The 26813-nt window shown below is 33.5% G+C and overlaps 1 protein-coding gene and 1 pseudogene across 1 annotated transcript in view; both read left to right on the forward strand.

The window, feature by feature from the left end:
• Nucleotides 1-20765, forward strand: part of LOC134707305 (NACHT and WD repeat domain-containing protein 2-like) — a 36324-nt gene extending 15559 nt beyond the window's left edge. The window contains exons 3-7 of the mRNA XM_063566952.1: nucleotides 7263-7379; nucleotides 9588-9791; nucleotides 11463-11607; nucleotides 12963-13519; nucleotides 14429-20765. Of these exons, the coding sequence (XP_063423022.1) occupies nucleotides 7263-7379; nucleotides 9588-9791; nucleotides 11463-11607; nucleotides 12963-13519; nucleotides 14429-18193 (4788 nt within the window). The 3' untranslated portion in view covers nucleotides 18194-20765. The remainder of the gene's footprint in view (nucleotides 1-7262; nucleotides 7380-9587; nucleotides 9792-11462; nucleotides 11608-12962; nucleotides 13520-14428) is intronic.
• Nucleotides 20766-21112: 347 nt separating this feature from the next.
• Nucleotides 21113-26336, forward strand: LOC134705783 (putative uncharacterized protein DDB_G0282133; annotated as a pseudogene).
• The last annotated feature ends 477 nt before the right edge of the window (nucleotides 26337-26813 follow it).

Here is a 26813-nt window from a genome sequence, read left to right on the forward strand (position 1 = left end):
TATCAGTATACATATATTTCATATCAGTATACGTAATAATATTTCGCATCAGTGTACGTATATCGTGTATCTTAGTACGTATATATCGTATCAGTGTACGTATATCGTGTATCTTAGTACGTATATATCGTATCAGTGTACGTATGTCTCGTATCAGTGTACGTAAATTTCGTATCGGTGTACGTATATATCGTACCATCATACTTATGTCTCGTTTCAGTGTGTGTATAACTCGTATCAGTGTACGTATATCTCGTATCGGTACTTATATCTCGTTTCACTGAACGTACATTTCGTATCGTGTTAAATGAAGAACATCTAGTATCATTGTACGTATATCTCGTTTTCTTAACCGTTTAATCGAACCGATTTTTTTGTTTGAAACCCAAAGGATACGACAATATCTCAGGTTATGTTTGCTCTCCCCCCCTCTTTAATGAAAAAGGCTTTTAATTGGAACACAGGTGCACATGACCTAGTATCCTAAGTTACTATATGCATTTTAATTTTCAAAAAAAAAAAAAATTGAGAAGGGATTGCCATGGTTGTGGGCATGTGAATTAACCCCATTACTTATCGAATAACTAGTGCCTATAGAATATATAAACTGGTTGCTGAAAAATAGTACAATTTTATATGTCTACTATGGTATTGAAAAAATATCTTACTAGTAGAATTTTTGTTTTTCAAAAGTTTATATGGTTTTTAAAATAAAAAAAAACCAAGAAAAGTATTTCACTGAATCGCTACACTTATCATGTTTTACCAAACGGTAAAACGACCGGTCAATCTAAGAAATTCAGATTCTGAAAAATAAAATGAATTACATACGGATTCTTGATGCGCTCTTCATGTATACAGCGGTGTGCATTTATATACATTGTGTCTTAAACAAATGATTCGATTCGCTTGTACGGTTTGAACTCGTTGACTGAAGTTAATATTTAATTGAAACTGTTGAGTCTGTATTAATATCCACTTGAAACAACATGTCAACAGAAAAGTATCGACAGACTCACTCGAGATGTATTTTAGTCTGTAGAAAAACTTGATCCTATTTATTGAACTACGACTGCAGAGTAGCTCGAAAAAGGTCAAGTAAAAGTATGTGCTCAAAATTGAAGGCTAGAATCTAAAAGCTAGGTTCACACTATGTCGATTTCTTTTTTACTTTTTGAAGTACGCTAATTCAATAAGATCATAAAAAAATAAAATGTCAGTGAACAAAAATTAATGACTTCTGTAGGAAAATTTCTGTAAAGGTTTCATTGATAAAGAGTCAATGTTGCTGTTATTAGATGCTTAGTCTGGTAATAGGTGTTTCCAAATCCTGGATACCAACAGAAAATTTGATTGTAAAAAGGAGTATTAAAGACATAGTGATTTTAGATTTTGTTATTGCAGTTTACACTTAGATAATGTGTATTAGGCACCGATAAACTTTGATGGAATTTTTTGATACTTTTCGATAATAAAAAGAAAATCACAAAAATACCGAACTCCGAGGAAAATTCAAAACAGAAAGCCCTTCTCAAATAGCAAACTCAAAAGCTCTTAACACATCAAATGAATGGATACCAACTGTCATAGTCCTGATTTGGTACAGGCATTTTCTGAAGTAGAAAGTTGTGGATTAAACCTGGTGTTAAAGCTAGCTAAACCTCTCTCTCGTGTATTACAGTCGCATTAAATTCCATTATATTGATAACGATGTGTGAACAAAACAAACAGACATAATATATGTTGATATGTCAAACAGTCAACATTGTGTTATAATCTTAATCACTATAAAAAACAAAGAAATATATAACAAAGAACATCAAAAGGCATGTATACAAAGTACAGTAATAGATATGAAAGATGGGAATTCAAGGAATTACCATAACACAATAACAAAATGACGGGATGTACAAGTACAAAGCCACGTCATATGAAACAAAAAAAAACTAAAAAAAGGCATAATACACAATACTCATTAGCAAAAATGAAAAACAAGAATACATAAATTTACCATACATAGCACAGTACCACAATGACGGGATGCACAGAGTCACGTAAAATAGATGATCACAAAAAAACTAAAAATATTTTCTAGTATTTTTCTTCCGATTTTTTTTTATATAAATGGACGTTTCGAGCAATCATGATTGCATTTTTACACTTACAGTAGCAATAACAGGCAAGACAAAATGTTCCACGGAATCATGTCACGGTGTATGTTTAATGGTTATAGTGTCTTTTAAAACAAATAGTCAGTTTCCTAAATACAGTGTACATGTATCAATTAGAACACGTTTCAATAAATGAAATTCGTAATGGAGACTCTGGTCACGCTATTGAATGAGGTATCTGTTTGTAAATGGACCTTATTTCATATTATTGAATTATTTGCACATTGTATTGGCGAGCTGAACCTTATACAGGAAACTCGAGTATCGCATTAGTAACAACCTGTACTTGAGAACTGATAAAGCTATTGATTAACTATAAATTACTGTCTTCTGTCAATAATTAACTTTTTAATGACCACAATTGATAATGAAAATATAATTGTCATCAGAAATATAAATAAAACATAATTGATACAATTTTTATTTGACATATCTTCATTTTTCTGTTTGATAGATTGTCCACGCATTTATCGAACAACATACATAACAATATTTCGATCAACACGAACCTATTCTCCATGTTTTTATCAACAATAGGACTAAATATTGATGTTCTAGTTGAGCTGTTGTGTTGGTAAACATTGATACTCTTACTTAATTTGCAATCAGTCATTGAAGGTGAATTGCGAGTGTATGTCGTGAAAAAAGTAATATAACAAACAAGAGATATTGAAAGAGCTCGTTTTATAATAACTAAAAAGCATGGTCAATAACTGATGCTTTACTTTGTCAAGGATATAATCAAAATATCCTTCACTATACAATTAAATCGTTAATCGTTAATCATCGTCACTGCGAGTAACACGGGTGCTGAGCGTATCCTTATGAATGTGGACATATCCGATGCAAGGAAATTCTGTGGGTCAACGTATTGTCAACTTCAAATCTATTGAAACGTTTGTGTTACATAATTCAATGTATCGACCAAGGTCGCTCTTGGAAGTCTATTTCTGAAGCATCATAGCTAAATTGCTGATTTAAGTTAGCAATAGAGCAACTTTTAAATGAAGCTTTCAATGACGTGTAAGTCGATTTTCAATTATGTTCATGTCTTACCATTATTCTCTTATAACGTAAAATAAAAATGTTTTAAAGCACCTTGTGTTTCAGTTGTTTTCGCGTGGCAGGTATTTCCGGTTAACATTTATTGCTCATGATAAAGCACTCAAATGACGCTGCTTTATAGCTAAAACTTTTCAGTCAAAGACCCAATAATGTCGATTACAGCTTCCGGTACTTAAACAATTCACTCATTGCACATTATTGCTGTTTTGTTATTTTCGGACATGTATTATTATCAACTGCAGTGAAGCATGCATTTGGATTGTAAGTCATATGTTTTCAGTTAGAAGCCTAAAAAAAGAAACTTTTCCCATTTTAAATATACGATATATATCCAGTGGCAATGTTTATCATTCGTCCCGTGCGTCCCACTATGCAGCAACTAATAAAATTGAATTGAATTTGGTTTTTTTACTCAATATACATAAAACTTTTTTATCTTGACATTAACAACAATAAAGCACTTATAGACATACATACATTAAGGTATCTGCCTGAGTCCAAATGTTGTTGATATAAGCAACTATTGGCCACTGTATGACCTTCAAAATAGAGCAAAAAGTTTACGGTAAAGTAATCTATTAAAGGCACCAGCATGACAACTTCAAATCAATTTTTTTTAACAATCTTGGAAACTAAGGGAAAACAATTATGACAGACGGCAACCGACTACAGCTACTAAATTACAAGCTCCAGGCGTTTACAGAAAATAGCGGGAGTCCAACATGTTTGCGAGAGCTCAACCTTTTCATAACCTAAGACAGTAGTTTAATAGCACTTACATAAAAAGGGACGTTTCTTCGTAATAATTAGTTCCAAATGGAAGACATATTATGTACTAATTTTATCTACTGGTACAAATGTTACCGAATGTATTCAAGACGGAATAAGGAGTGTTAAATGCGTGTTTGAACTGGAACAGATGGTCATAACATTGTAAATAAAAAAAGTTTCCAGAGAAATATCTGTTCGGCAGAACAAATATATATTATTTTTGTTTGTGTGTCATATAAAGCAAAATGAAGCTTACATTTTATACAATGATCATCTTGAAATGTTTTAGTTACACCATGTTTTAATATTTGAAACCAATCATGTCAGAAAACTGCTATAAAGTTTACTAGACATTAAAACATGATCTAAGTGTATATAAAAGTATCGTTTTTCTTAATAGGAAGGACTGTTACTTTCTAGACATGTTTCTAATTTTGTATGTTTGATACTTAATAAGGCTTTAATTATGCTTCAGTGAAATCTCAATTTCTCCTCACAAATAGCAATAACTCATACTTTGAACTATTTTAAGATATTTGTTTGAACTTCATTTCTGCAAATTCACCAAACCATTGTTACCAAATTAACTCCACTTTAAGCTCTAATGTTGTCATTGAAAATAATCTAGAAATTAGATGGAATTGATAATTGTTCGACAATGTTAGACCGGAAGTTGTGTTTTCATTTACGGCAACAAATAAAACAACGTATCTTATCAAATGACAGATAATTGAAGGCGATGATGATAAAATAATGAAAGAAAAGTGGTCGTTTATGACAATTAATCATTTATGGCTTTTCATAATTGCATTTGAAATGGACATAACTATTGCCAATCGATATCTTCCAAATTGATAGAGAGTTGATGAATTATATTTTCCGGTTATTTGAAAAGTCATGTGTCTTAGAGTTTTAATTTTAAACACTGACAACATAAAGAACGCACCCAGAAATTATCTAGACTTTTACTGTTAGGTGAGAACAGTGATTGTTTCCCTATATCCTTAAATACAGATGGGTGCGGTTAGTTTGACTGACTAGACATCATGTCTGGTCAATGTGAACTTGATGATGGTCTACTTATTGCAAAGTCAAAATCGTATGACTCGTTCTTTTTATATAAACTCATTTATGTTTAATTCTTCAAATTTGACAAAATAGAATGACAAACTTTTACTATAAAACAGGTGTTCATAACCGTCAACTTGAAAGAAAATCCGTTATTTAATCCCAATTTTCAAAACTGTACAGCTTTTATGTATGCAGTAATCTTAATCATGAACCCTCTCGTAAGAAAGTTGACACTTGCAGAGCGATATTACGAAATAAAACCTGTGATGAAGTCTTTGAATTGTGCGTTGGCATTGCTAAAGTATGGTTACACTATTCGTGGTTTATTTAAATCTTTTGGGTTTCAATCAGCTAAAACATATGATGAGAAATTTAGAAGGGTTGGAAATTTGAGTTATGGAGGTTTGTATCTCTGACTGAACGGTCAAACAGTGCCATGTCTCAGGATAGGAGCTCCCTTATGAAAACCTCTAATAATACATTTCCAAGAAAGGACCAACAGCAATCTCAGTTCCCCATCGGCTATTGTTTGGCCTTCTGTAAGTCAGTGGAATTCATATAAAAAAATCAATTAGAAGGTCCCTTCTTAAATGGCACCTTTTTTCTAATTGTTCATTACAGCAAGACATTTGTGCAGAGGTTCAAGTTAAACGAACAACCTCTGTCAAATCTTCCTTCTCTGGTAAAAGTGTATGAATTGAATAAATATTTATCGGGTTACAATCAAGAAAGAGAAATGGATACATGGTTTTACACATAGGGTTTTCAATATTTTATTTTTTTTCAAGATTTATATTTTTCTCGGAATCATTAACGCGCCAGAGAAAATTCAGTTGTAGTACAATCAAGAATTGAAAGAGAATTAAAGATGGGGCGTTTTAAAGGTTCTATCTAAAAAGGCACCTTTCCCTCATTTTGTTCCAAAGAATGAGCCGTGTTAATTTAGACTAATTCATGATTTGTCATATCCTTAAGGAAATTAGGTTAATACGGGTATTTCTCTAGATTTTCAGCAGTGTTATACCAGAATATGAGACAGTTATAGAATTAATCCAGTGTTATGGCTCACGACGTCTAATGACTAAAACTGACATCAAAGACGCATTTCGCTTAATTCTGATTTCTGAAAAAAGATCATCTTTTATTATGATTTTTGTGGGATAGTAAATATTATTTGATGCATCTCTACCAATGGGGGCATCTTCGACCTGTCAGTCATTTGAAATTTTTTCAACGGCAACTCAATGGATTTTAAATGAAAAAAATCAAATTCATGATGTATCTCACTTGCTTGATGATGTTTTTCTTGTGGGAAAAACTAGTACTAATAATTGTTTATGATATATTTTATAAATTTCCTGTATACAAAACTTTTAACTTTTTGAAAAACTAAGGCTTTTCTTATCCCAGGCATAGCTATTACTGTTGCCTTTATTTACCTTAGCCGTATTTTGCACAACTTTTGGGAATTTTGGATCCCCAATGCTCTTCAACTTTGTATTTGTTTGGCTTTATAACTTTTTTGATATGAGCGTCACTGATGAGTCTTATGTAGACGAAACGCGCGTCTGGCGTACTAAATTATAATCCTGGTACCTTTTGATAACTTTTATGAGACTTGCTGAGAAAGTGGGGATTCCCATAAAAATGAAAAACAAACAGAACTCCAAGCAACCTGTCTTGTAATATATTTAATTGAAATTAATTCCATGCAGAAAACTGGTGGATACGTGTAAGGTTGGCACGTATACCACATCTAATTATATTATGCTATCCACATGTTTGGCCTAGGGTAGACATGTCAACACGACTTGGGTAGTCCTAAATAGTAGACATAGGTCAATTTGGTCTTCGATAAGATTAACTTGCTTATCTGATGGAAATTATTTTATCTTCATTTTGAAAGCATCTCACCATTTGTAGATGTAAATAGGGACAACAAATTAAGTTGAAACTGATGAGAGAGGGAGAAAAGGGGGATATGCTACATAGTACTGATGGAATATGTTCGGTATCCGCACCAACACGAGCTTGCAAGTCCTAATAGAGTAATCAAATGCTAATTGACATACATACGGTTGATTTTCTGTGGTGTACCTTAAGCTTTCAAGAAATTGTCATAGATATTTTTTGCGGTAACATGCCCCTTAACGTTTAATTGAGTTTTCAATTTTAATATTTCAGGTTGTTGACATGAGATGGGGTGTAAGAGATGAGGCGACAGATGATCACATGACAACATCACTTTGTATGCAGGAGATCCACAACTGCCAGCGGCTATCTATAGGACCTAATTTTGTGGTAAGACGCATCAACAAATAACATTATTACAAGCAAAATAAAATCTGAAATATCGTTCTTTAATCAATTTTTAAAAACATGTTTTATATATAATTCAAACCTCCCTCTACACCTCTAGTCAGTGTAGAAAAACAAACAAAGAGCAATACGCACAGTAAAGCTCAATTTAAAAGAAGTCCGAGTCCGATGTCAGAATAGGTAAAATAAAACCTAAACAAATTACAATAATACATAAAGATCGAAAATCTAAATGTCAGTGCAGCAGATTGTACCTTTATAACTTATTCGTTTGACTTTCAACCAAACCAGACTACCAACAAAATGATATTTGGGATATAACCAAACTTCATCTTTTTAGTCCACGTTTATTTCACAAGTAGTGTTGTAATTTACGATGTTTTTTTTTCCCTTTTTACTTATTAATAGTAGCATCTTTATCAATGTCGGAGCTACATTTATACATACATTCGCGGAGAGTATACGCAGATATATCTATCAATTCCAAGCTACCTAGTAGTGTAACGACTATCAAAAGGACAGTGAACCAAATTGATTTTTAAATATGTAGATGTCGGACTAGAGAGGCGACATCAAACAGGTCTCAACGCTTTCCCATATAAAAAATACGCTCAAAGAGATCTAGAAAAAAAATGCATAGTTCTTTTCAATGATGTGACTTTTCTAGAGTTGAATTGGATGTTATCGACAATTAGAATGAGTTGAAAGCAAAGTATTGATCATAAATTATCAAAAATCATCAAGAATCATTAGACATAACAAGCCAATTTACCTTTTATTTATTTTATTGTCTCTCTTAATCATAAAATATTCACAAGAAAATCGAATATAAATGACGATAAAATGTAAATTGTAACAACATCAGTGTTCAGTGTTGAAATTTCCATAATTTAATTATAAACTTTATTTGATCGGAAAGTAGAGCTTGTAGCTTTCAATTGAAATTCAATAGGTGCTGTTTGAAGATGATAAAAATTTTATGTAATAATTGAAACGAGACGTAATTAAATTATTCCTTCGCGTGCGTGAAACAAGAGAATGGGCTGAAACGGCCTCATATTTTTGTAAATGTCATCTTCATTTTTCTTGAATACCACGAGGCATACATACGAATTATTTCCGTTTCCTTCAGAAATATACACAAATTATTCGTTCGCACACTTTCCGCGCATTCATAGATTCCTATTATCCAATTAAACCTTAAGAAAAGTTATTCACATGAAATCAGTATTTTATTCGACGGAGGGGTGAGTAATTCATGGCTGAGAAAAAAAAATCTATTTGATACCGTAGTACAAAATGATAGAGATTTGAAGACTTTTTTCATCAGTACAAGGTTAATTTTGTGATTTTGTTTTTGATATATGAAAGCATAACTAAATATATAGAAATACGATGTGCGGTACATGTATGAATGCCAATGAGACCATTCTCCATCCACGTCACATTGTGTAAAAAATAAATATTTCAAAGTACGGCCTCCATACGGAGCATTCAATTTGGTTCACACCAAACAACAAGCTCTAAAAGGCCCCAAAATGACTATTATTAAACAATTCAAACAGGAAAACGAGCGGTCTAATCTATACAACAACAAAAAAAACAAAAAGCAAGAAACCAGAAACACTTTTGAATCACAACAACTACTGAACAACAGGCTTCTGACCTAAGGAGTGCATTGCTTTATAGTGATAAACCTATTAGCCTTTCACCATTTTAACACTATGTACCTTTATCTTAGCATTTCACAAGACTATTCTTTGGAAAATGGTGTCAACAAAGTCAGAGTGAATGTCCTATCTCATTCTATTTTGTTGGCAGTTTCTACGAAGGCTTTTAATTTTCTCAAAGTTTGTAGATATAAACAAAACCGAAGTTACAAATGTTCGTTTATCTTTTTTTTTATAAAAGCGGGTGTACTATGATTAAGGTAACGAAAAACGGAATTCATTTGAAACCAAGCATACTAAATGGCGAGAACAAAACACTATTGGAATTGAAGATACATGTTCGAACCGAATATTCATATTAATTATTTTAAATTTTTATTCTACAATGAATTTTGTATGGCATAAGTTGACAAACCATTTGCTCTAATAACGATGTTGAAACATTTTAGGTTTGGTTAGTTGCATTTGTTTTGGACTTTTCAATTTTGATTGTAGTAAATTAACTTTTTTTTATTTATAGGTATTTCTAGGTCAAAAGTATGGATACCGTCCAATACCAACGCATATTGATGCTAAAGAATTCGAAATGATGAGGGATTGTATCAAGGGAGAACCTGAAGAACTTGAACTGATGGACAAGTGGTATATTCAAGATGAAAACACGGTCCCTCCTGTTTATATCCTACAACCAATCAGTTCGATTCTTACTAATTTTAACAACAAAGTAAGTTTAATCCCAAGAGGGCACTAGTGATTCATTTATTATGAGCATTTATAATGTTCCACAGTTTGGAATGCAACTTAATGCATTGTAATTAAATTTTAACTGGGCTGAAGTTTTCTTATTAGTTTAAAATTGCCTTGATATAAGATTCAATATTTTATTAGAGTCTCACCACTTGCAATACATATAATACAATCATCATAATATATACATTGAATAAAACAGTAATTTTATAAATTAAAATACAAGTGCCATTCTATAAAGAATTATGAGAGACTATAGAAATCAATATAAATTATTAACTATATATTTATCATGTCTATAAAACATTTTCATTATGTAAAACTATGAAACAACATTTATCATGTCTATAAAATATTTCAGGTCTGTAAAAACATAGTTATCAATTAAGCATATAAAAAACTATTTCTTCTACTTAAAATATTAAAGCAGGTCTTGGCAACCATATCAAAACAATCAGAACTTTTAAAAAGGTATATAAACTTCTCATCATTAGATAAAATATTAAAATCACCATTACTTCTTTTAACTTCATAAAATAAACTTTCTCGTAAATCTGCATATAAAGGACAATCTAAAATAACATGTTTCTCATCTTCAACTTTATCATTGCACACAAAGCAAACTCTTTCATTTACAGTTTTGTTTTCATAACGACCTGTTTCTATTCGCAAGGGGGCAACGCCACACCTAAATTTAGCAAATGCACTTCTATATCGTATTGAAATGTTTTCCTTCAAATACATCTCTGTTCCAAAAATATCTTTAAATAATTTATAAGTACGTAATTTTTTTTTTCCAGCATTTTGAGACAATATTCTAATATGCCAATTTATCTTATAGTTTTCAAATAAAAAATATTCTAACTGTGTAATAACATTTTTATGTAACACATTATCCAAACTAGTGTATAAATCTACATTATATTCTCTAAATTTTGACATAATTCTATAACACCAATTTTTCTTTTTATCAATGGCATTTCTAACTGCCCATTGAAATACTTTATAATTCACCCTATCTGTTGACATAACATTACATCTAGCCCAATGTCTAAAACCACAACTCCACTGCTTCACACATGGAGGTTTCCAACCATATAATGAGTGCGTTCGGCATCTTTCTAATCATATCTCAAAGAACCGTTACGTATGACAAAACACATTGTTTTCTTCGATAAACGGTGCAAAGCTATTAGTTTTATCCGATATTCACGCCATCTTGAAATCATATTGGTTGCCTTAATTTGTGGCTATGGTTCAATTGGCTAGGATTATATTTAGCAATGGGAACATGTCCTGGAAGAGAGAATATGTTTAATACAGAAGATACTGCGATACATGTATATATATATATATATATGTCTATGATATGTCTCTGAGTATATATACATAGGCATTCCATTCCGATATAAAACAAAAGTGTTGACGCAGTTTATCATATCTCGAAGCACTCCATATCTTTGCATTAAACTTGTAATAAATATCAGCTTCCCTCTGTTTGTGTTTGTCGGTCATTATGCTTTTATTTATCAAAAAAGAACTATAACATGCATATTGATACCGTTCCTTTGCTGCAAAGATATGGTGCAAATACAAAATTATTAATTTGCACTTTTTTGTATTACACCTTTTTTTATATTTTGTACAGAGACACAAAGGTCTACAAGATGCCGATCAAGCAACATGGTGGGACACGTTTACAAAACTTCAACGAATTTGCAGAAAAGCTGCGCAAGTTTTATTCATTGCAAAAAGGATTGACAGAGAACAAATGCACAACTTTTTCATGTCTGGTAAGTTTTATAGCTGTATTTGGCAAAACTTTTATGAATTTTGGTTGTCAATGCTCTTCAACTTCGTACTTTATTTGGCCTTTTTAACTTTGTTTGGATTCGAGCGTCACTGCTGAGTCTTTTGTAGACGAAACGCGCGTCTGGCGTAAATACTAAATTTAGTCCTGGTATCTATGATGAGTTTATATACTTTGGCAAACATTAAAGATACAAAAAAACAATGGCAACAACAGTATACAAGTATTTATACAGAATGCAAAGCTCTACACCGCCCGTATAAGTTAGTTATGAAAGAATTCAAATTGTCCCATAATACGAGACAATAGTAGATTACTAGACGAAGGAGTAAATCATCGCTATAACACTTAATATTCAGATGGACGATGAGCTGAATACTTCATCTTTTATGCAAATTCATTTTGGTCTTTTAAAGTTACCGTTGCCTTTTATCTCAAGTTCATGATTCAACGAATGAGGAAAACAAAATGTGTAGTTTTTTTCAATGCGATATTGTACAGTGTTCTAATGGCCTTTAGTTCTTTTTCATAGAAATAATTTCATACCACTTGTAAGACTTGATATTTGGCAATCAACATGAAAGGAGTAGGTCCGGTAAGACCCCTTTTTGGACCCAAAATATAACAGTTTTACAAAATTGTTGCAATGTAAACTTTAAGTTATTTATTGGAAAGTTGAATGCTTCTGCTACATAAATATGGGCTGTTTTTGACAATATAATGCACATATATCGGGTTGTAGCACCATTAAGTCATGCTAAATTACTGAAATCTTCAAAATTCTATCATTTTAGTTAAATTTTAGACGGTTTCCGTGTAAAACGAAAGTGGCCGCATTTGTGTTCATCCTTAATATTGAAATGAAAGTTGTATTTCATGATAATACAAAACATATATAAAGGTTGTGGATGAACACGGATGCGGCCACTTTCATTTTTGACAAAAACCATCTGAAAAGTGTTGTTTTTTTGGCATATTTGAGAGATTTTTCATACTTGAGCTTGAATGAGGCCGTTTTTAATGAGTCAATCAGTTAAAATCTTTCACATAAACTAATTGAATCAAGTGAAATAGACACTTAAGTGTTTAAAAAGTGGTCAAAATCCTTCGTCAGATGAAACTGAAATTTGAGGCCAAAATTAGTCCTTACCGGACCTACTCCTTTAGTCATTATCATTGAAGCAGGCAAGACATTTCCACATGTGCCTCTTGTCTAACAAACCTAATTCAAAATCTATTTTGCATTGTAAAAATAAATGTAAAGCGTTGATATGACAAAACAATGTACATGTATTTGAAACAAACACATTATTAAATACCAATGCTTTTGTTTTACAGTTACAGAAAGAGAAGTAGAGCACGGTATATTGAAGGCTCCAAATGTAACAGACCACACTTTAGCTTACATTCGGGAAATTAGCAATATCAATGTCGGACTTCTCAGGTTTGCTGCCAAATTTATTGACTTTGCAGCTCGAAATGTTGATGGCGAAGCGCAAAAGTTACTCAAAACATTACGTGATGAAAAACTGGCAAAGAAAATGCCTGAATCAAATGTTGCTCGTTTTACTGTGGATTGGTCCGGAAAGGAAGGAATCGATATGGAATCTCATTCAGATTACATCAAGGAATTCACAACACATTTTCATACATCAATTCTAAGTTTAGTAGAGAGAGCCATGATGCAACACGAGAAATTATCCCAGGATCCAGTATACACGGAAGTCTTACAACATTCACACGCATGTGTCAACTTTTGTAAAGTGTTTCAAGGACGACAGGATATCATTGACCAAATCAAAGCTTACGTTACCGGAGGTTCTAATTTCCCATTTGTGTTGCATGGTGAAAGTGGTTGTGGTAAAACATCTTTAACAGCCAAAGGAGCAAGTCAAGTAAGTACAAACACAGGTTTTTTTGTTTGTTTTTTTTATCTATTCTTATTTTCTCGCCTCGAAAAATTCAAAAAAGGAGACTTAAGCGGTGTCCATAATTTGTTAAATTTTGTGCTTTGTCAGTATAACAGGAACTACATATATTATGTATGTATATCAGAATGCAGAGTATATGCACATCTAATTCCATATAGATTATTAGCCCCACTCCCTCAGACAAGGTCTTTTGATTTTGAAACTTTTGCTTAGTTTGAATGGATTTGTATCAGATTAGAGAGTAATCGAAAATGGTAAGTCAATGATAGTTTGTGTCATTGTATCAGCAATAAGTTTATCTATAAATATGTTGACGTTTGAATCTAAAACTCAAATGGCATACTAACATAATGCAGTTAGCTGTAATTCTATCATAACTTTTTATTGTACATGAGTTAGGCCGTCAGTTTTCTCGTTTGGATTGTTTTACATTTGTTATTTCGGGGCCTTTTATAGCTGACTATGAGGTATGAGCTTTTTCTCATTGTTGACAGCAGTAAGATGACCTACAGTTTCATAGACACCCATACCAAATCTTCTTTTTTTTTTTTTTTTTTTTTAAATTTAACTGATTTTTTTTTATATTATTCTAATGTGTCCATTTTAAATATGCACTCATATCAAATAACAAGAAAACAGATGTGAATAGGGTATCATAATTAACTAAAGATCGATACAGCAAAGTTTCGTTATTAAACGGATATACTTTATCATAATACAAACTGAATTATGCATAACTGCAGTGTTTAAACACCAAATCTTCAATAAATTGTGCAATCTTTTATCACTACAATTCATAATGCAATAGACTTTTGTATCAGATGTCGTTTCAATTAAACACCTAGATAACTAGTTATTTTGTTTTAATTTCAGTCACGATCATGGTTACAGAAAAAGGATAACGAGCCAACTCTAGTTCTACGATTTCTAGGAACAACACCAAACAGTTCGACTATTATCCCATTGTTAACGAGTGTTATACAACAGATATCTCTCCTGTACGACCAGCCGGTTGACAATATACCTGATGAATTATCTCCCTTAGTAGGCCATTTCAAAAATTTATTAACACTTGCGTCTGAAGAAAAGCCTATCGTGCTGATATTTGATTCACTAGATCAGCTATCGGGATCAGATGGTGCTCATCAGTTAGCATGGTTACCAGCGGTTCTGCCTTCTCACGTCAAACTTATTGTTTCAACCCTCCCAAACATGTACAATATATTAGATAATTTGAAAATCATGATTGAACCGAAAGAAAATTATGTTCAAGTATTGCCACTTGGCGAAGGTTTGAGTACAACGATTTTGACGTTTTGGCTAAAAAATGCAAATAGGACAATATCAGAGGAGCAGTGGAAAATTGTAAATGAAGCCTTTACTAAATGCAATCTGCCACTTTTTGTAAAACTTGTTTTCGATCAAGTTTGTCGTTGGAAGTCATATACAAAACCGCAACAAACTGTTTTAGACTTCACAATCCATGATAGCATTATGAAGCTTTTTGAACGTATTGAAAATCAACACGGCAAAACATTAGTGGCACATGCATTAGGATACATCACTGCAGCAAAAAGTGGAGTATCAGAGAGCGAGTTGGAAGACTTATTATCTTTAGATGAAAAGGTTTTGAATGACGTTTATCAGTATCACTTGCCTCCAGTTCGGAGGATCCCACCTCTACTGTGGACACGAATCCGTAGTGATCTGCCAGGATACTTATCTGAACGAGAGGCTGACGGAGTAAGTGTCATTAATTGGTACCATCGACAATTTATTGAAGCAGCCCGAGAGAGGTATTTCAGAAATTTGAACTTTGTTGCACAAATGCATGCATCAAATGCTGAATATTTCATGGGAACATGGGGTGGAGGAATTCCAAAACCATTTGAATATTCAGAACACCAACGGCGGATGTTTCAACTGAACGAAATGAAAGGCGAAAGTGATCGTAAAGTTCCTCTACAGCCACTTGCATTTCATGACCAGGATGGCAAGCTTACACGTTACAACCTCCGGAAGTTAAATGAACTTCCCTTCCATCTTGTGCGTTCTCATCAGTACGAAGACTTGTATAACACATGTCTTTTCAATTACAACTGGCTGCATGCTAAGCTATGTTCAATGCCACTGCAAGCGGTAGTGGCGGATTTTGAAGATTTGTTAGAACATGTATATCAGAAAGATGTTAAGTTAATTGCTGATGCAATTCGCTTATCCAGCTCCATATTGAATCATTATCCAAGTATGCTTGGCCCTCAGATTACTGGTAGATTATTGCCATACTTCCAGTCTAATTTGAATATTCGAAGTCTGATTCAGCAGTGTGATTCCGATGGTCTAGTCAATTGTTCGTTAGTCCCTGCTCATCATCATCTTCATACTCCTGGTGGTCCTTTACAGTTTTCACTGGAAGGTCACCCGTTTGCACCATTTGGAATATGCTGCACGTCTACAGGAAGGTATCTAGTCTCAGTATCAAATAAGTTTATTATATGGGATCTACATAGTGGAGATGTTTTCCGACAAATCATTCCAGGAATAGAAGGCATAATGCAAAATCTCGCAATATCACCAAATGATATTTTTGCCGTAAGTTACACAAACAATAACCAAATAATCGTTGCTTGTATCATGACTGGTGATTTTATATCAATAACCCCAACAACCAAAGGAAATACAGAATCTGTCATTGGTACCCAGGTTTCAAATACACATGTTGCTGCTTGGACCTCCAAAGAATGGTATTTATACACAATCAACGGTGTTTATATTTCGTCACATACAATTCAACTCAAAATGCCACTGATGTCAGTCGACTTTGGTGTTGACGAAAAAACGTATCTTATTGTTAAAAGTGGCACTGATCGTGACAATGACATGGCTATAGAGGTTCAAGACCAATCTATAGAACCATTTGAATTTCATAGTGCAATAGCTGTATCCAAAGATAAGATGATTCTATATACATGTATCGAAATAAGCGATAATAATATTGCTGTTTACAAGAAATCGGATGATGCCTGGCACTACGACAGAACTTTAGGAGATAATAAAGATATGGTGTTCAGTTTAACTCTATCTGAAGATGAGAACTATCTTGTTGCGACAATAGCTTTAGGTTTCAAATTGTGGAATTTGAAAAATGATTCATTAGTGGAACTTAAACTTCCTCCTGCTACCAGAAACATTCCTAATAGGAATCCACTACTGAGTTCAGTGGTCTTTACGAGAAGCAACCATTTTGTCGTGGCTGCTGTGCGGAAGAATTTGTATGTATGGGATACAAAGCAAGGGAATATGGTTAAGGTTCTAGATGCTCACTTTGGAAGAATTATAGCCCTGACATCAGTAACAGCAGGAACAAACAAACTCATATCATCCTCTATCGACAAGACAATCAAGGTCTGGAATTTCGATAACATTTTGGAAGAAGTGTTCTCTATTGATAGGCTTGAAAAACCTATTGAACACATCCATCTAGCACGCGAAACTCATTTTGGCGTCACTACAAGTCGTAACTGTGTGGGTGTGTGGAATTTAGCGACAGGAAAATTAGAACATTCACTGGAAACCAAATCTGTTGTCTTACTTGCCGTTATCAACAAGGACGCAAAGTTTGTCGCTGCTGCAGAAACTGGCAAATTGGTGATTTGGGAAATAAGTCAGGAAACCGTAGGAAAATCAATTCAGCAAAAAGATATTCAGCAACTGTTATTGAATGAGGAAGATACTCGTGTCATAGCAATAGGTACCTTGGGTTTTAACAAAGGTCATTGTGTTGCATACACTTTTCCCGAAGGCGAATCAGTGTTCACATTTGAATACAACATTAAAAAGTTCAAAAAGGGAGTTCTTACTATGGATGGGTCATTTCTTGCTGTTCCAGCAAGCGATAAAAGTGGAGATATACTCGGTGTATATCATGCTAAAACTGGAACACACTTGTACAACTTGCAATTGAAGTATAATGATTACAAAGAACTGACATGTTTAAAGCCGATGCCACATGATCCGAACCAAATTGTTGTAGTTGATGAATTCAAAGGTAACATACTTGATTTAAAGAAAAAAACTTTAGTGCGATCTACTACTAGATGGAACGGCATGGCGATGAAAACCGGAAAACAGGGACTTTTTGCACCAAATCGAGGAGGTCTAGAACTTTTAGACTTAAAATCTGGCAAAACATTACGAACATATATTCCTCGAATTGCAGAAGGTGTATTCAGTATCGACGTTATGTTTACAGAAAACGACCGCCATGTTGTGTATTATCATTCTGGTCATCGCACTATCCGCGTGTTCCGTATATCAGACGGTAAGCGTATCGCAAATTACAAAGCGCACGCAGAAGTTAAAGTCATGTCATGTACACCGGAAGGTGGTACGCTAGTTATAGGGGCAGTGGACGGTAGTTTTACTGTGTTAACAATAGCCGATCCGGAGTACGAAGAAAGTGTCGAACTTTTGCAGTGCTTACCGAGTAGAAATACACAGGGCAATCAGCAAAATGGCTATCGGGCAAACGGTGATATCATTCAAGGCAAGAATAGTATGGGGACAGCATTACAAGTGGCTAGATTTGTTGCAAAGGCACGAGCAGCACAGAAGTCAAGGGCATGTTGTATATCTTGACAAATATTGTTGCTAAGGCACGAGAAGGACAGAAGTCGAGGACATTTTGTTTATCTTGTCAAATCAATATTTGTGTAGTTGTTACTAGCAATAGCAAAACCATTTGTAATTCAAAGATGAGCTTTTTCAATAGATATATATTTGATTTATTTTTTAGAAAACAACTTAATATTAATTGCAAGGTAATAAAAATGATTAATATAATAAAGTTGATATAATAAAATCATAATTGATAAAAACTCATTCAAAACATATTAGTTCCAGTTTTATAATTTTAGAATCGACCGAAATAGCTCAGAATTTCAAAATATAGCCATCGTTATACACGAGTTAAGCGTGGCTCTGATGATAGCTTTCAAAGACAATAATATACAGTTTATCCAAAGAAAATGAAATATTTAATTGATTTCCTTTCTTTCCCCTTTTATTTGAATATTTAAAGTCAAAGTTTTAGTTTGCATATGGATAACAATGAGGATTTTTTTTTAGAATTATGATGAATAAGATTTTTGTTTAAGGTAGAAGAATCCTAGTGCTACTTGCATGCCGATTTCTTGATTTTACAATTACAAAATGTATAAGGTTGTGCAATAAACTATGACTCTTTGAATTACTTACTAGGTATGCAGTAATTATTAATACGATATCTTAGAATGTGTTTATTTCATTTTCAAAAAAATACATGTGCTTTGAAATTATTGTTCATATGACACCAGTGCCATTTTTATGTTATGATATATTTTTGTTAGTACAATATTAAAAATCATATGCTTGGAATGTGTCTGCATTTACATGTAGCTATAGAAATAGTGCTAAATTTTATTGCAAATTTACCTCTTCCAGGAAAGGCATACATTGTAATATGAAATATACTTTATATTTGATAAGGAAAAAAAAAATATAGTATAAATAGCATAGTAAACTGAAATAACGATAATTGATATTATAAGAGAGGTTGGAATCGTCTATAGTCAAGCATCATGAAATTCTTCGAACTCAAATGTCTGTAGGAACTAAACAAATTCATCAGTTGGAAATGTTTTTCCGGTAGCTTATGCATGAATATGTTAACATTTGGGTCTTAGAAACAGGATTATTTTATTAGTTGTTTCTGGCTTTGAGATAGCTTTAAGTAACGACGAGTACTCTCAGGTCTGAGTTTTTGTTAGGGGTTTTGTGCTCTGTATCGATATGATCAGTTAAGCATCTTTCATATATAAGCTCGCAATAATGACGACTTCAGTATGTACACAAAGACAAAGGCCAATATGCATAGAAGCTTGGTATACAGTAGTTGTTTCTAGTATACATTAGTGGATATATTTTACAAACCAAACGATATATACCGTCGGCGTATAAAAACATTCATGCAAATGCTAAAAACGAATTTAACTTGTATTAATTTTGTGATACTTGCATACATGTGTGTCAAAGGTTGAATCTAAATATCCTTGAAAAGGAATTAAGAATGTAATCGAGATTTCTAGAGGCCTTTATTTTTAGCAAATAAATTGTATCATTATTTATTGATTCATTCAAAATGAATATAATTCATAAGACATTATACAGTCGCTTAGTGAACATTATTTCTGAAGATGTGAAGACAATCGTCTTAAATATATCATTCTTGTTACTATATATTTTAATATTATATTGTTTGCACTAGTTATAGATCACCTTTTAATATTGCTGTCAATATTTTGTGTAGATTGGTCCAGTGGTTCGAATAAAACAAGAAATATGATGAACAAGTCTCTTAGAGTAAAAGTATGAAAGTATTTATTATAGTTATGTTCTAAGTGAACAAATTGTTGCATTTTACGATAATATTTTTCTTTTTATTTAAAAACTATAATTCAACTCTGCATCAGTGCATTATGTTCACACCTGTTACTTATATTTTATGTAAATCAAAAATTTGGCAATTTGGTTTTCAAATCAAAATAAGTTTTGTTTCAGCTACATCTCCCATCCTTTCAGCTACATCTCCCATCCTTTCAGCTACATCTTCCATCCTTTCAGCTACATCTTCCATCCTTTCAGCTACATCTTCCATCCTTTCAGCTACATCTCCCATCCTTTCAGCTACATCTTCCATCCTTTCAGCTACATCTCCCATCCTTTCAGCTACATCTCCCATCCTTTCAGCTACATCTTCCATCCTTTCAGCTACATCTCCCATCCTTTCAGCTACATCTTCCATCCTTTCAGCTACATTATCCTTCCTATTCTCATCCAATATTCTGATGTTGAAGTTAGAATTGTTGTTCATTCGATTGGGTAAATATGAAAAGCTGAACCAACTCATTGCGACTTGATAATAGAGAGTTGTCTCATTGGCATTCATACCACATCTTCTTATTTATTTAGACCGGTGTTAACGGATTGGCAAAACAATTGGTGCACTACAAAAAAAACCTTTGTGTAAATGAAAACGACAGTGGTGTTATTGATTTAGATTATATTGGTATATGAGAGCTACAGTAGTCATTTAAATTCAATGAATTTTTATTGCAATATTATATTTGTTCTTTGTTGTTTATGAATAAAAATTCATGTTGAACTGTTTTAACTTTGTATTCTATTTAAACTAATGAAATAGTTTCCTGAAATTACCCACAGGAGGCTCCAATTTTAATAGGTATGTTATAAAAATATGTTTTGTTTTTGATGATCTCCATGGATACTTGAGATACATGTAGGTTGTTACCAAAAGCGATTGGACTCCCGCTATTACCGTTAAGTTTTATGCACCTGATAATTTGTAAAATAGAACAAATAAAATTTTTAGTGTCTACATTTTAGAAAAAGACCAAAACGATGACTAACTACATATTTATTCACGCAATGAAGCAGGAGTGTTTCTAAATTGTTAATATTTTTTAAACTGTGTACCTGTTTATCCGTATTTAATTATAAATGGACTTAGTTTGTCTTCTTGCTACCAATCATTACATACAGTCTGCAATTAAAACATTTAAAACATTAATTAAATTCATAAAATATCCCGGATTTTACCAAACTTGGACAGAGGCTTCTTACAATCAAAAGATAATCATATTATCGAGAGGAATATTTTTAATATATTTTCCCTTGATTTTTGTTTAGCCTGCGATTAACAGCAAAAGTAGGCGAGACACTTGGTTCCGCGGAACCCTTACAACATTGTGTTTAGTTGTTACTGTCTTTGGACTACCTTTAAGTAAGACGAGTACTCTCATATCCGTGCTTTGGCATTTTTTTTTGTTAGGGTTTTTGTGCTTTGTATCGATCTAATGAGTTTATAAGCATCTTGCAACTTATGTTTTTTTTAAGTTTGGACATGTTTAATCGCGCCACATTCTATATGTTTCTTGTTGGAAGAACGCTCATTTTAAATCATTTTTTTTTCGGTTTGTCAGTCTATACGGCTGTCATGCGTATTTGAATATATGTTGGTAAAGGCTTTGATCCCCCAAAAAACGGGTTCAGTGATCATAGTACTATAATGTCGCGAGGGAAAAGGTGTCTCACTATTGACACACGTTCTTGTTTTCTGTAAATTATCAGGTGATGGGATAGCATGAGAATAATACGTGTAACGCAAATTCAAGAAGCTTAACAAAAATCATGAAGCAATACAAACTCAAGCAACAATACAAACTCGAGCATCAATACAAACTCAAGCAACAATACAAACTCAAGAAACAATACAAACTCAAGAAACAATACAAACTCAAGCAACAATACAAACTCAAGCATCAATACAAACTCAAGCAACAATACAAACTCAAGCAACAATACAAACTCAAGAAACAATACAAACTCAAGCAACAATACAAACTCAAGCAGCAATACAAACTCAAGCAACAATACAAACTCAATCAACAATACAAACTCAAGCAGATACACAAACTCAAGCAACAATACAAACTCAAGCAACAATACAAACTCAAGCAGCAATACAAACTCAAGCAGCAATACAAACTCAAGCAGCTACACAAACTCAAGCAGCTACACAAACTCCAGCAGCTACACAAACTCAAGCAACAATACAAACTCAAGCAGCAATACAAACTCAAGCAACAATACAAACTCAAGCAACAATACAAACTCAAGCAACAATACAAACTCAAGCAGCAATACAAACTCAAGCAGCAATACAAACTCAAGCAGCTACACAAACTCAAGCAGCTACACAAACTCCAGCAGCTACACAAACTCAAGCAACAATACAAACTCAAGCAACAATACAAACTCAAGCAGCTACACAAACTCCAGCAGCTACACAAACTCAAGCAACAATACAAACTCAAGCAGCAATACAAACTCAAGCAACTACACAAACTAGAGCAGCTACACAAACTCAAGCAACAATACAAACTCAAGCAACAATACAAACTCAAGCAGCTACACAAACTCCAGCAGCTACACAAACTCAAGCAGCAATACAAACTCAAGCAACAATACAAACTCAAGCAGCTACACAAACTCCAGCAGCTACACAAACTCAAGCAGCAATACAAACTCAAGCAACAATACAAACTCAAGCAACAATACAAACTCAAGCAACAATACAAACTCAAGCAGTAATACAAACTCAAGCAGTAATACAAACTCAAGCAACAATACAAACTCAAGCATCAATACAAACTCAAGCAGCAATACAAACTCAAGCAACAATACAAATTCAAGCAACAATACAAACTCAAGCAGCAATACAAACTCAAGCAACAATACAAACTCAAGCAACAATACAAACTCAAGCAACAATACAAACTCAAGCAGCTACACAAACTCAAGCAACAATGCAAACTCAAGCAACAATACAAACTCAAGCAGCTACACAAACTAGAGCAGCTACACAAACTCAAGCAACAATACAAACTCAAGCAGCAATACAAACTCAAGCAGCAATACAAACTCAAGCAACAATACAAACTCAAGCAGATACACAAACTCAAGCAACAATACAAACTCAAGAAGTAATACAAACTCAAGCAGCAATACAAACTCAAGCAACAATACAAAATCAAGCAGTAATACAAACTCAAGCAACAATACAAACTCAAGCAGCTACACAAACTCAAGCAACAATACAAACTCAAGCAACAATACAAACTCAAGCAACAATACAAACTCAAGCAACAATACAAACTCCAGCAGCTACACAAACTCAAGCAACAAAACAAACTCAAGCAGTAATACAAACTCAAGCAGCTACACAAACTCCAGCAGCTACACAAACTCAAGCAACAATACAAACTCAAGCAACAATACAAACTCAAGCAGCTACACAAACTCCAGCAGCTACACAAACTCAAGCAGCAATACAAACTCAAGCAACAATACAAACTCAAGCAACAATACAAACTCAAGCAACAATACAAACTCAAGCAGTAATACAAACTCAAGCAGCAATACAAAATCAAGCAGCAATACAAACTCAAGCAACAATACAAACTCAAGCATCAATACAAACTCGAGCAGCAATACAAACTCAAGCAACAATACAAACTCAAGCAACAATACAAACTCAAGCAGCTACACAAACTCAAGCAGCAATACAAACTCAAGCAAAATACAAACTCAAGCAGATACACAAACTCAAGCAACAATACAAACTCAAGAAGTAATACAAACTCAAGCAGCAATACAAACTCAAGCAACAATACAAACTCAAGCAGTAATACAAACTCAAGCAACAATACAAACTCAAGCAGCTACACAAACTCAAGCAACAATACAAACTCAAGCATCAATACAAACTCAAGCAACAATACAAACTCAAGCAACAATACAAACTCAAGCAACAATACAAACTCAAGCAGATACACAAACTCAAGCAGCAATACAAACTCAAGCAACAATACAAACTCAAGCAACAATACAAACTCAAGCAACAATACAAACTCAAGCAGCTACACAAACTCAAGCAACAATACAAACTCAAGCAACAATACAAACTCAAGCAACAATACAAACTCAAGCAACAATACAAACTCCAGCAGCTACACAAACTCAAGCAACAAAACAAACTCAAGCAGTAATACAAACTCAAGCAGCTACACAAACTCCAGCAGCTACACAAACTCAAGCAACAATACAAACTCAAGCAACAATACAAACTCAAGCAGCTACACAAACTCCAGCAGCTACACAAACTCAAGCAGCAATACAAACTCAAGCAACAATACAAACTCAAGCAACAATACAAACTCAAGCAACAATACAAACTCAAGCAGTAATACAAACTCAAGCAGCAATACAAAATCAAGCAGCAATACAAACTCAAGCAACAATACAAACTCAAGCATCAATACAAACTCGAGCAGCAATACAAACTCAAGCAACAATACAAACTCAAGCAACAATACAAACTCAAGCAGCTACACAAACTCAAGCAGCAATACAAACTCAAGCAAAATACAAACTCAAGCAGATACACAAACTCAAGCAACAATACAAACTCAAGAAGTAATACAAACTCAAGCAGCAATACAAACTCAAGCAACAATACAAACTCAAGCAGTAATACAAACTCAAGCAACAATACAAACTCAAGCAGCTACACAAACTCAAGCAACAATACAAACTCAAGCATCAATACAAACTCAAGCAACAATACAAACTCAAGCAACAATACAAACTCAAGCAACAATACAAACTCAAGCAGTAATACAAACTCAAGCAGCAATACAAAATCAAGCAGCAATACAAACTCAAGCAACAATACAAACTCAAGCATCAATACAAACTCGAGCAGCAATACAAACTCAAGCAACAATACAAACTCAAGCAACAATACAAACTCAAGCAGCTACACAAACTCAAGCAGCAATACAAACTCAAGCAACAATACAAACTCAAGCAGATACACAAACTCAAGCAACAATACAAACTCAAGAAGTAATACAAACTCAAGCAGCAATACAAACTCAAGCAACAATACAAACTCAAGCAGTAATACAAACTCAAGCAACAATACAAACTCAAGCAGCTACACAAACTCAAGCAACAATACAAACTCAAGCATCAATACAAACTCAAGCAACAATACAAACTCAAGCAACAATACAAACTCAAGCAACAATACAAACTCAAGCAGATACACAAACTCAAGCAGCAATACAAACTCAAGCAACAATACAAACTCAAGCAACAATACAAACTCAAGCAACAATACAAACTCAAGCAGTAATACAAACTCAAGCAGCAATACAAAATCAAGCATCAATACAAACTCAAGCAACAATACAAACTCAAGCATCAATACAAACTCAAGCAGCAATACAAACTCAAGCAACAATACAAACTCAAGCAACAATACAAACTCAAGTAGCAATACAAACTCAAGCAACAATACAAACTCAAGCAACAATACAAACTCAAGCAACAATACAAACTCAAGCAACAATACAAACTCAAGAAACAATACAAACTCAAGCAACAATACAAACTCAAGCAACAAGCAACAATACAAACTCAAGCAACAATACAAACTCAAGCAGCTACACAAACTCAAGCAACAATACAAACTCAAGCAACAATACAAACTCAAGCAGCAATACAAACTCAAGCAACAATACAAACTCAAGCAGCTACACAAACTAGAGCAGCTACACAAACTCAAGCAACAATACAAACTCAAGCAGCTACACAAACTCAAGCAACAATACAAACTCAAGCAACAATACAAACTCAAGCAGCAATACAAACTCAAGCAACAATACAAACTCAAGCAACAATACAAACTCAAGCAGCTACACAAACTAGAGCAGCTACACAAACTCAAGCAACAATACAAACTCAAGCAGCAATACAAACTCAAGCAGCAATACAAACTCAAGCAACAATACAAACTCAAGCAACAATACAAACTCAAGCAGATACACAAACTCAAGCCACAATACAAACTCCAGCAGCTACACAAACTCCAGCAGCTACACAAACTCAAGCAACAATACAAACTCAAGCAGCAATACAAACTCAAGCAACAATACAAACTCAAGCAGCAACATCAACTCAGGCAGCTACACAAACTCCAGCAGCTACACAAACTCAATCAGCAAATCAAATTCAAGCAGCAATACAAACTCAAGCAGCATCTAGCAGCAATACAAATTTAAGCAGCAATACAAACTCAAGCTGTATTTTTAATTGATTATTCAGGTATTTATCAGAAGTCAACAAGTACCCCGGCTACTTGAGTGTGAATCCAGGTCCGTTCGCGCCCAATTTTTATTTGTTTTGGGTTTTATAACTTTGTAATCAAGTTTTGGCAAGTAGCATTCTTATAAGTATAATTGTTTTCGTTGTCTCAAAATAAAGTGAGACAGCATTTTTTATTGTTTTGAATAAATCTGAATTATGTTTTTGATAGTGTATAATTGTTAAAAAAAATAATATTCCTTTCTAAATAAAGTGGGATTCTGTCAAAGTTTTTTTTGGTGTTGAATAACTCTTAATCATGTTTTGGTTAGTGTATTGCTATAACTTTGTTTCATTGACTTGTTTCAAAATGGAGTGAGATTCTAACTACGTTTTTTTTGTGTGTGTTGAATAAATTTTATCTTTTTTGATCATTTTTTGGTTATGATAGTGTATTGCTATATTTTATTGTTTCATTGTTTCAGATCAA

The sequence above is a fragment of the Mytilus trossulus genome, chromosome 2 (assembly GCF_036588685.1).
Source record: "Mytilus trossulus isolate FHL-02 chromosome 2, PNRI_Mtr1.1.1.hap1, whole genome shotgun sequence".
NCBI classification, from domain to species: domain Eukaryota; kingdom Metazoa; phylum Mollusca; class Bivalvia; order Mytilida; family Mytilidae; genus Mytilus; species Mytilus trossulus.